Consider the following 12,279-nt stretch of genomic DNA (forward strand, 5'->3'; position numbering starts at 1 on the left):
AAAATACTTCCTGGAGAGGTGGTTGATTCTCTTTGCCTGTCAGTGTTTAAGAGTCATTTAGAGTCATTTACCCTTAACTACATCCTTTAGCTTTTAGTCAGTCTAAAGTGTCAGCAGTTGGACTAGATGAATATTAAAGATTCCTTTCAACTGAAATATTCTATTCCTTTCTATTCTAATCTGTTATTTTATATTCTACTCTAAAGTGTAGAGTAGATAGATAGATAAAATGCCAGTTCCCCCTATTTACCCTATCACAAAACTCAGGATTCTCAGTGGAGACATGTAATTCCTACTGAAATAAGTGGAAATAGCTCTGAGGCACTTTTGTGAAGTTAGTGCAGTTTCACTGGCTTCCTCTGTGCAGCTTTATACACTTGAAGAGATAAAGTCCACAGAATGTGTTGCAGTCTTTCCATTTCAACATCTGTGGCTGCCCAAGGAGCTTACTGGGACAGAATCACTTCTCCATTTGCCCACTGTACCATAATGCTTTCCAGTCCCAAAGAAGGCACTATTCTGCAGAGGTTAGTTCATGATGAAGCTCCCTGCTCATTTTAGACTTCACATTAGCAATTAAAATGTTTCATTCCTATTTTCCTAACAGAGCTTGGTCTGATCAGCAGCTCTTAGACGACTTCTGATTGACTTGTCTATATACAAAACTCAGACACAGGAAGGATAGTTTATGTGGATTTGAATCAGATTTGTATTTTTATGGAGTTTCATCCATAAATAGCTTGTAATTTGGGCCCAAGTCTTCTAAATCACTTAGGAAACAATTTTAAATCCTTTCCCTTTCTTTGGGCTTTTTTGATTTGCTTTTTTGGGGTTTTTTTTTTGTGGGTTTTTTTTTTTTTTTTGGTTGCTTGCTTTTTTTTCTTTGTTTTGTGCACTCCTTTTATCTTCCTTCTAATTTATTCTTTCTACGTGAATCTAAATTTAGGAAAACATTTTCAAATTTGTGTCCCTCTCTTAATTTCTTCTTTTCATTCTCCTTTTGCTCCTCACCACCATTTCCATGTTTCCTCTGGCTCTTCCTTCTACCTTATAATGCTTTAAGCGGCATTCCACCATGGGTCATCAGACAGAGTAGAATGCTGAGTTCCACTTACCAGCTCCTATTTCTTTTTACATACTTGGAATCACCCTCTGTGCCTAAAAACATCAGACTAGTTGCAAGAGCAGGGAGAGGGCCTCTTAGCGTTCTGCACGGGAAAGACTGCACCTAGCCCTTGGAGAGCACCTAGCTTGGAGACTTATGCAAGATTTGTGACTTTACAAATTAGATTTCACATCCAATTCAAGAAAATATGTTAGGGAAGCATATGAGTTAAGGATTGGTTCAGAATACAAGTTCCCTTCAGGAGAACTGTTTGGCAACATCCTCAGACTGGAAAATGAAGAAATTAAAAGAGCAACAATTGAGGAATTTCAGTCTCTCAAAACAAACCAGAAGACAAAGGGAGAAAGGTGTCCATTTTTGTCCCTCTGTGTATATTATTCCTTGGTAAACCGAAAAATAATTCTATTATTTCCCTTTTCCAGATGAAGCCTCCCCAAAATTCCATCTCTTTGAAGTGAATTGAAGTATTTGCACTGGAATGAAGGGGCTGAAATTTGAACAAAACATTATCCTGTTTTTATATTCCCCACTTTTGCTAGTTTTGGAAGTAAAAAATTTAAGAAAATGTTTAATTTAAGGGAATGCAATAACCTAAGTATGTTTTGTATTTTTTTAATAAATTTAGAAAGAAGATTAAATTATCTCCTAAAATGAGATCAACAAAAGGATCTTTCAAGACATAAGCCTAAAGCAGTGGGAGTTTGATACAATATATGAAGATATATACTAACATTGCTAGAATTGAGTGCCATCTTGCTTTATGCAACAAATGAGAGGAACTGTGTGCAAATATAGGCCAAAAGGCTGTATCCAAACCTTTGAAGTTATTGTTCAAAATATCAAGTAGACAATGCTGAGGATAAAGATGATCATTCCAAGGAATGTAAATTTAGTGAAGGAATTATTTATAATGAATAGGTCTGAGCTCAGGAGACAGTATGCATCATTCTTTGAAAGATGCAAGAAACTTTCAAGGTGTCACTCAAGCCACAGTTTTCATGTTTCCTGTTCAGACATAGAGTATGGCTACAGATACACAGAGACCAAGGTAATATCATCACTGCAGATTTCTACTGAGCTCTGATTCTTAAATTAATATTGGACTCTTTTCTGTCTTATCTCTGTACAGTTATGTCTTTCCTATTCTTTGTAACATCCTGCCACCACTTGATAAAGAGATGGATCTGTAAGACATAAGATAAACCATTATTAGCAGAAAGAACAATTTACAAATCTCTTAACTTGTCTCTTGAGAATATTTAGCAAGGTTCTAGAAAAAAGAGAAAGAAAATGCTTTTTAGAAAAGGGGAAAGCTTTTTCTAAAGAGTTTTGCAGAAACGGCCATGGAAGGTAGACATAAAGATGATGCAGCTAAAGACAGCACTTGCAGACTGTGAGATTCCATGGAAAAGGACACAAAAAGTGAGGACAAGAGCAGCAAGGAGTGCCAAGCACCAGCTGGGAGGCAAGGCCATGTGGTTTTGAAGGAGTCCAGCGAAATTATGTCAGTTTTCTCAGCACCCCAAAAAGCTTCTCATGCAGGTTCATGCTGCTCAGTGTTGTCTGCATCACTGCCCTGCTAGGAGAAGTGATATTATGTGCCACAGTACAGCAGGACAGCACAAACATTGTTACACCATGTCAAGACATCACTGTGCTCTGTACTATATAAGGAACTGGCTTGCTGGACCTGCAAGGCACAGAATGACTGGCCTGGTGGGTTTGTTCACCAAGCCACAAGGTATGAAAACTAACTACAAATATTCAAAATGAGGTAAAGATTAGTCTGTGTTTATAAAGGGCTGAGACTTTTTTTCCCAGCCACAAGTATCTCAAAATAGTTTTTGTTTAATTCTCAAAATGTTACTGTAGGAACTTCCCCTGGGAGTTTAGGAAATAAATAGCTTATCCTGGACAGACTATTTATTTCCAAGATATTTACTCATGCAATCCATGTGATTGTAGTGTGCCTCCATTTCTCAAGCTCTCTTTCAGCTCCTGAGGGGCACATAACTTAAGCCTAGCAACTTTATCCATATACTGACAGACTGCTACTTCTAAATTTTGAACTGGTAGCTCCAATTCTCTATTCATAGTAAAACTATTAATGTGGCAAGAGAGAGTGGTTTATGATTAGGTCTGAAATACCCAGACTGCCTGGAACCAAAAGTTCAAATTCCTGTGAGATCAGTGCTTTTGCCCCTCTGTCTGTGCTAGATGCACTCTACAAACCCAGGTCATCCACATAAAACCGTGAATTTAGGTCTGTCTCATCAGCTTCAAGGTCCACAGGTCGTGCTTTGTCAAAAGGGGCCACCCCACGATTTGTGCACATGCTCCCTCACACCTGTTCTTGCTCTACAGCATTGTGATAACAGCTGTTTACTGTCAGCTACCACAGAGCTGACTTGCAATTCAGGACTGGTGTAGTCCAGCTGCTTTTCAGTTGATAAAAATTACAGTCCTCCACCTAAACCATACCGTTCCAAACCAATGGAATTCTAATCTAAGAGGTGACACTTCGAAAACATATGCTTCAAGATAAAATGCTGTCATTAGCTGTTAGCTGCAAACACCATGACATTCACACTGAAATTTACAGATTTTCAGCTTATTCTTACTTCCTATTTTCCAAAATAAGAGCTTTTTCATGGCAGCTTTAACATTAATTTCCCATTTATTTTTTGAACAAGAAAAGCAGCGAGAAAATAAAATCAAGATGGCAATATACTCCATCAACATACACCCATCTTGCAGCAGATCCTCAATGTGCCTTATACAGCCATGTGAAGCCAATTAACCACTAGAGTATTTTTGTGATTGAAATAAGCAGCATACAGCAGAGATTAAATACCAATAAATATAGCATATAGATAAGTTGGCTAGCCCATTTTCCTATGATTAATTAATCCTAGATTTCTATTTAGTTATTTATTCATTTAGAAGCAATGCTGATACTCCCAAAAAATGCTAAACGTGTTAATTAGGGGGTGTTTGTAGCAAAGGATGGCCAGCATGAACAGGTTTATAAGCAGGGAAGTAGCAGCTGAAGCTAGATTACTTTAAAAAGGAAGGAAGGAAGATATCAGCTAGAACCTGATAGGTCTGGTAAGTTTGATATATTTTGTCAAGTTTCCTGTAAAATGCATTCTCTGTATACACTTTGATATTCTCAAATAGTTTATATTTCTCTGTTGTTAATAGACTTCTCTCTTTTACCTATAGTGGTTTTGGAGCAGAAAAACCTGTTGCTTAGACATATTTATCTTTCTAAAAGATAGAGAAATGTGAAATAAAAAAAATCATTGCTGTTTTCTACAAAAACTTTGGTTGACAAAAATTGTTAAAAACTACTTTAAGAAAGAAATAGCTTTTAATTGACTATTTAATGATGAAGGGGAAAGTGTTAAAATACATAGCTGAGGACAGGTTTGGGGAGGAGTGCTGGGCTGTAGAATCCTCTTTATTCCCTTTCTAAGCTTAATCATCTATACTTCTATGATAAAGACTAAAGGAACTCAATCTGTCTAAACAGAAAAGGAAAAAGGCAGTCTCTGTAGGCTGAGTGCTGCCTATGTCACACAAGCTAGCACTTCTAAGAAAGTGAGAGAAGAAATTAGTATCCAAATAAAAATTATTATGGAGTACACCTCCCTCTTTGTGAGGGAAAATAAAAACAACCAAAAACAAATAAACACCTGACTTCTGCTGTATTGAAGAATCAACGCCCTATGTCTTGCTGCCTGTGTGTTTAGAAACACAAAGTAGATGTGAAACTCTACTAGAAAACTTAGACACTACATAGGTGCAAAACATTGACGAAGAATGGAGAACTAATACCTTTTACTTCAGCAAATATACTTCCCTGTCTTCTTGTGCCCTGCTTCATGGTAGTCCTATTTTGCCCTTCCAAGGCTGCAATCTACATACAGCTTAGAACATGGGGCAATCAATCTGCATGAAATATCTGAACAACCTAATGAAAGCAAAGATTACAACAATTACTAGGAGTACTTAACTGCTCACCTGATTTAGATATTTATCTTAACTACATCTCAAATCAGATATCTTTATCTTGGGCTTTTCTGCCCAAGAAGCAGCAAGTGTAAGAAGCAGAGTTTCTTTTTATTGGGGGTTTGCAAATGGATAGGGATAATGCTACTTGCAAAAGCAAGCTTGCCATTGTAAATTCAGTTGAAAATATACTTGCAAAGAACATATATTTTTTAGAATCAAACTTAGGGTCAGCTGAAGTAAGAAAACTGTCAAGTAAATAGAAGGGAATTAGAGGTTTGTGAGCCCCTTTTCAAGGAATTAAGAGAAACAAAATAGCAGTTTGATTAAGAGATAATTGGTGAATCCAGAAATTCTCTGCCCATCTCTTTAGAGCACTTGATTTCTTGCTACACAACAGCAGTCCTTCTGCCATCTGCATACAGTGTTAGCAGCTGAAACCCCAAAAGTATATTATTTATCCACCTGGAAGGAGGAAACACTATCTTAATGATGTTGCAGTTAATTAAAGATCTTTAAAAATTTTAGCACACTTGGAGCTCCTCATGCAGAAGGCTGAGAGAAGAGTAGTAAGTGTTGGATGTGTGACCAGATGTGTTCTCATGTTCTGTTTTCAATATGGCTCTTCTAAATGCCTGAACACTGATCTATATAAAGGATCAATTCCATGTAAAGACAGAATATAGACATAAAAATAGAAACACTTGAGATTTGATTTAACAGCTTGCTGCTAAAAAGCAGCTTACATTGCATCTTTTACAGTGTGAACAATGAAACAAACTTTTTATTTTCTTAAGGCAATAAACCTGACTTCAAGATGTCAGAGGAAGATGATTCTTTTCTGAATGTTAAAAGATCTCTGAAAAAGAGAACGGTGAAACACAGCACCCCAGTGGACTCAGTGTTCTCAAGAACAATTCCATCTTCTTTAGATCTGACAAATCAGTCAATCAAGGACCAAGATGCCACAAAGAGAGTTTATGGCTCTCCAATGCCAAAATCAAATCTAAGTAGATCATTATCTCAAGTAACATTAGTACGTGCTGATGTATACATCCCTCCTATTTCCCCAAGACCGCTTTCAACAGCATTTGATTTGCAAGAAGTAAATAAAGAGAAAAGCCAGAGCTCTCGGCTTGTGTTTTCTAGAAGGAGGCTTTCCACTGTGTTGGCCTCTGATGAATCAAATCAAGAGCCGGCTCACAAGATTGTCCCAAACATAGAAACTCAAGCTACCACCAGAGCATTTATGGATGCTGCAGTAACTCCCAAGACTGAACCCTTACGTCTTGCTTCCGGAATACCAGGGATAAAAGACCCCCCAGTAGCAAAACCCAGAAAGAAGAAAATTAATAAAACTCTTCAGGTAAATACTTTCATTTAGTTATTCAATAGCTAAGTTACACAAACTTCTGCCAACACAGAATATATACAGCTATTTCAAGTAAAGTGAGAATAGTTTACTAATGGAATATTTCCATAACTTTAGCAGTGAGGACATCTGTTTATGAATTGCATCATAACCTGTTAAACTCTGTGATACCATTCCTAATCACAGTCAGCATGCCATGCAAACTTCCAAACTAGCATTTTTTGCTTCAGCTTGTGAGCCGGTATGACTCATTGTGTACCCAAGTGGGAAAGTATATTATTTAATCTATCTTTCTTTAAGGGATATTTAAGAATAGTAAGAAATCAGTAATTGAAATTCTAAAGTTTCTTAATGTTAGCAAGTCAGATCAAACTTAAGGAACAACTAATCTACCCCTTTTTCTGTTAAATCCAAAAGAAGGACAGTCATTCCAAATGGGATCTTGTGAGAAGTCCTTCTAACTAATGTAGGGTTTTCTGGGAAAAGCTTAGATTAACAGATGCTCTGCAGGTGTTGGTTGTCTGTTTCAGAAAACTCCATTTTCTGAAACTCTAATTATTTGCTAAGGGCTTGTGGAAAGCCCATAGAAAGGATAGGAAGGCTGCAGAGTTAGATTTGGAGGTTGTCATGTCAGTGTGAAGCTGTCGAATTCTGTTTTGCTTTGGTTTTTTCTCTGTATCATATTGTTCTTGAGTGTGTCAAGAAAACTTGACAGCTTTGAGAGTTAAAGCTTCTTTGCTTAAAACAAATGGAAAACTCCAGCCAAAATTGAGTTGGGTCATAAGTCCTTTGTGTAGGTTGTTTGTTTTTGAAAGCAGGTTGTATCTGAATAGATTAGCTTGATTAAACAATATTTTTTCTTCTGTAACAGAGAAAGAAAGAAAGAGAATGGCTGCTTCGTCAACTTAAAAACATTGAGGAGGCAACTAAACATGAATTGACAATTGAAGAAGCTTGATTGGGTTACATGTGGGATAAGTGCTGTCACATCCATCATGTGGGAATGGCGAGTTCCAATAAATCACACTGTTATAGTGCCTGTTAGGCTTCCTCTTTCCTTCCAAAAGGATCTTTTGCTGTTGTTTATTTGTTTTGTCATTCTTTCCTCTTAAATCCTGGAGTAGCCAGATATAATTTAAGATGAGAGTTAGGAAGAGGCTGTCTCTACAGGAGAGTTAATGTTAATTTATAATGGATAAAAGGCCTAGAATATTGAAGGGGGAAAGAACTTAATGTTTAAGAATCATTCTTCAGCCTGCCACAGCCCTCCCTGGCCTTAATCTTTCATGTAGCATTTAAGTCTTACAGGGTTATTTATCTTTCTTAACAAGAAGTCACTAGACAAAGTCCTAGTGGCCACATAGAGTGTAATCCTAGTTAGCCAAAGGAGAATCTCTTTCAAAGCTGATACAATCTGGAATGTTATTGCTGCTACCTGGTGAGATGAGGAAATACTGAGAGGCATCAAGGACGGAGGCCTTCTTTAGAGATTACTAATTAATGACTGCCTATTTTGAAGTTTTGGTTCAAAATCAGTTTGTCCCAGCCTTAGATCGTAAATTCAACTCACTGTTGTACTGGAGATACTTAATCCTTGGCTGTGAATTTTGAGGAAGTATGGGGTTTCTGGCTTTTTTCCCTCTGGAGCTGCTGCATGGAAGTCAAGAAGGGTGTCTGACCTGATAGCTGTATTGTCAAAATGATAATGTAACGCAAAGAAACTTTCTGATGCATCAATCAAGATTTGATGCAAAAAGCACAACATTCATGTTAATTTCTACTGCTGTCTGTTATTTAATCTTTAGATTATACAGGCAGAGTTTCTAAAGGTATTTAGAAATTTCTAAGTTGTCTATGGAGTGTCAGCAGCAGGAATCCAGAACAGATTTACCACCCACCTAGACTTATTTCTGCACTTGTGTGGCTGTAGCATGTGCACTTTTCTGGTTTATACAGGTTTTGCAGCTGTTCCACGCACTAACTACCCCAAAGGGGAGAGGTCCCATTTAAAGAAGCTGCCAGTTAAGAATGGACGCAAGGGATACTTTTACATTTCCTTTCCACAAACTGTAACTTGTAGCATCTCACATCCAAAGTGGCATAGAAGGGGAATTATATCCCATGCCAACATTATGAGACAGGCCAATTGATAGCATCAGTGTTACACTCCAAAATGAAAGAGTGGAGTTGTGGTTTTACAATCTCTCTCAGGATTTAAAAGGAATCAGGATGTTTTTGCTAATGATTCTTGAAGTGAAATTCTTCAGAGTTTCTCAGGAGAACAGCCTTATCCTCAGACCTGGTTTTCTGTGTAGCCAGGGTGATGGTGTCCTTCAGTTCACGAGCCAAGTAACGCTCACTTGGTTTCAAGTTTAGTTAATGTTCTGGAATTTGTTTGTGTGTGTTACCCTGGCTGCTTGTCTGGCCTCCACAGGTTCCTCTGGCAACCAGAGAGCTCCTGGCTGGTGTAGATTCCAAGCTGTTTTTAAGATAAAATAGGCATGGTTGCAGATGTGCTGCTATTCCCCCTGAGCCTGCAGGCATTTCATCAGTATCTGTGATTTGTGCCAGGGGCTGAACTAAGATCAGGCAAGTGCAAGGTTTGCATGAAACCCTCCTCTACCCCTGGGAAAAGCACAGATTAGTCTGGCTGCATGACCCAATGCTTAATCCAAATGACCCAGTTCTGTCTCTTGTTTATTTGTACCTTCCCAGATAGTCAGTTCCAGTTGCTCCTTCTTCAGGTTTGTCATCCTAGTCTCAGGAAGTCTTGATACTGTTTCTGCTTTTCTTTCTCACTGTTGCCTCTCAAAGTCAATCTTGGCTCCTGTCCATCCAGTTTCTCTGTCTTCAAATGTCTTCATTTAATGTCTTCTCCAGTCTGGTCTCTAGTTCTTTCCTTCCTTATAAGACATTGATGTCTTTTGTCTTTAGTGCCTGCTCCTCACTGTTAGATTCCTTGCCCATCTGATACCCTCTGATATCTGACACTGGTCTTCTGCCAAGACTCAGACTCTGTTGTCACACTCCAAAGTGGCTTTGTGTACTTAGGTTGATGCCCTCCATGATGTTAGGCCAAGTGGAAAGGTTGTGTGGGACAAGTTCCCGACCTTAGGAGGCCAGGGGTGTAGTTGCTGCAAAATTCCTTCCAAAATCCTGCTTTGAGTTACATTAAATGCAAGATTAATCCAGGGAATATGGCTATTTAATGTCTCAGGTATCTTTGGCTTCATTCCAAGTGTAATGCAAAACTTCTGAAATTCAGAACACAGTAAATGATGGGAAGGTTTATCAGGGAGCAAGGGCGCCACCCTGTCAGGTTCATGGAGCTAGTTGGTGCCAATAAAATCCCAGTGGAGGAAAACAAATTGTACCGAATGGTAACACAGAACTGACTTTGGGTCTTTCCAAGTTTTCAAGCTCTATCAGGCAAACAGATGTAAAAAACCAAGGGGTCTCATGATTTTGCAAACTACTTCTATTTCCTCTCTAGAATGTTAAAAAAATAAATAAAAAAGACTATGCGATATTTGTTTTAGAATAATTTAGGGTTCATGAGTTTGCAAAAGTTATAAAACCGCTTATAGAATTTAATGAGAATATCAACACAATCAACTGGTTCTTCAGGGATTTTCCAACACGTGTCTGACATTCTGCAACCACAGTATCAATGGTTAATTGCATGTAACAATCCCAAGGAATTTCAACCGGCCCTATATAGTACAGACCTTAGTGAATGGTATTCTCAGAGAAAGATTTGTGTCTAATTTATAAATTCAGGATTTAGTTTCACTAGAAAATGTGAAACTAAATATATCAAATTGCACTTACAAAACTATACTGCTATAACTATAGTTCACATGTAAGAATGTCCATAGGGGAAAAAAAAATTTTAAAAACCCCACCAAACAAACTGTTCTTTTTCTGTATTTGTTTACAGAGCTTGAACTTCCTTTCATTTCTCCAGCAGACTCACAAACCTACTGGAATTAAAATTTTAAGTTTAAATGATAGGGCTAGTTCTCAGTCATACTATGTATGTATACTTTGAAAGGAATAGACTTTGGGAGGAGCACCACTAGTATGCACTCTTTTTTAATGTTCATCCTCTAGTGGAAACAATGACAAAATTACTGTTTGGTTAGTGCTTCTCTTCATGAACAAAGTTGCTTTATGAGTATTTATATTACAATATCATAGCAGTGCAAAAAAAAAGAAATTCTTAAAGGGAGCTGTAAAATCCAACACCCCTAAAAAAGAAGTCTTCCTAATTATTACAGACCCTAAGTATGGATTTTGGCTGAGGCTGAAACAGGTTACCAGCTACAGACACCAGATCCTTATGAGAAGAGAATCCCTAGGACATCCTGTTCTGTAAAATAAAAAGCCCTTTTCCTGCATGAATGAATGTGAATCAGAGTTGCAACATGCTCTTGAGCTTTGGTGTTGTCCTGACTTTCATATGCAACATGGACACAATTGCAAGTTCAGAACAGCCTTCTCATTGAGAGTGTTCTTTAAGGGAAGTATTTTTCCTTTTGGAGTGAAGCTATGACCTTGACCTATGGAGTTGTTTTCAGTACACTTGTCCCTGATATTACACAACCTACCTGCTGATGGTGACTAAGCATGATGTTAGAGGGAGAAGAACAAAAACATTACCAAGAACAGAGGGAAGAGACAGAAATGTCTTCACCCAGGATTTATGAGCTCGGCCTTGTTCCCACTGAAGCAATGGTAGTACTCTTGTTGACAGTGCTGGGAGTGCTCTGCCCAGCTGCAGTGCTTCTGTAGGAGGCCAGTTTGAAGAGAAAAATGTTTAGCATATGTATTTGACATATTTTAGATTTATGTAGCAGACAAATGGAAACTAGGTCCTTCCTTTGCTCATCACAGCTGAACAATTTTAAAATAACTAGGAAAAGTGGGAAACTTTTAAATAAAAAGAGTTTGTTTTTTTTTTTCCTCTAAGTTACAACATAGTTACATTCCTGTTATGGACAAAACCCTGAGTAATAAATCATACAACAGTGTCAATGACCTGTACTTGGTTGTGTTTTGTTCTATAAGACATACAAACACACAGATCTCCCTTAGCTCCATCTGTTGATGCACTCCTACATGCCTACTAAAACAGCTCCCTCCTCAATATTTCCAACTTACTAGAAACAAATCAACAAACACTGAGCCTAGTAGCACCTAGAAAAGTTAGAGCAGTAGAAGCAATTGTGTAACATTTTCAAATATTGATAAAAACTTGAACTAGGCAGAGATCTTACCATTTCTTTAAGGATGCGGACCTGAGCTGCTCACCCTCACCCTGCCCAAACCTTGCTCAGGCTTTCTACCACTACGTAGCTACCTAAAGCTTCTATGCAATTAAATGGTGCTTAGCAGTGCAGCCAGTCCCAACAGGCATGTGAATCCTGTAGAGCTTGACATTTGCCAGTCTCCTGGGTATACTCATACATGTGGCTTTGCAGCACATGCAGCAGCCCAACCCCTCCATCATGACATGGTACATGTGCATGAAGATGCGTAGCAGACAGCAGTGAGAGAGGAGTTCTATTTATCTGATTTCAATAGCAGCCCACAGTACAAAACTCTAGAAGTACAGATTGCATTTCAAATCCCCTTCTCATGTGAGATAGGAGCTTGAAACCAAATGTCCTGGATCACAAAGCAGTAAGGCAGCGTTTCTAGCCTTACTATTGAAGTCAGTGCTTTTAAGTGTTACCTATCAAAGTAGTTCCATGTTGCCTAAGTG

The 12,279-nt window shown here is 38.1% G+C and overlaps 1 protein-coding gene across 2 annotated transcripts; it reads left to right on the forward strand.

Annotated features, from left to right (window-relative positions):
• Positions 1-4,133: 4,133 nt before the first annotated feature.
• On the forward strand, positions 4,134-7,551 carry CCDC201 (coiled-coil domain containing 201). 2 transcript variants are annotated; one of them, XM_059487416.1, is made up of 3 exons: positions 4,134-4,229; positions 5,938-6,506; positions 7,384-7,551. In XM_059487416.1, the coding sequence occupies exons 2-3, from the start codon at positions 5,958-5,960 to the stop codon at positions 7,468-7,470; spliced, it is 636 nt and encodes a 211-aa protein (XP_059343399.1). In that variant the 5' UTR covers positions 4,134-4,229; positions 5,938-5,957; the 3' UTR covers positions 7,471-7,551. The 2 variants fall into 2 exon arrangements, with proteins under 2 accessions (XP_059343399.1, XP_059343390.1); XM_059487407.1 differs by having other exon boundaries at positions 4,172-4,234.
• Positions 7,552-12,279: the final 4,728 nt, after the last annotated feature.

This window comes from Ammospiza nelsoni, chromosome 1 (assembly GCF_027579445.1).
Source record: "Ammospiza nelsoni isolate bAmmNel1 chromosome 1, bAmmNel1.pri, whole genome shotgun sequence".
In the NCBI taxonomy this organism is placed as follows: Eukaryota; Metazoa; Chordata; class Aves; order Passeriformes; family Passerellidae; genus Ammospiza; species Ammospiza nelsoni.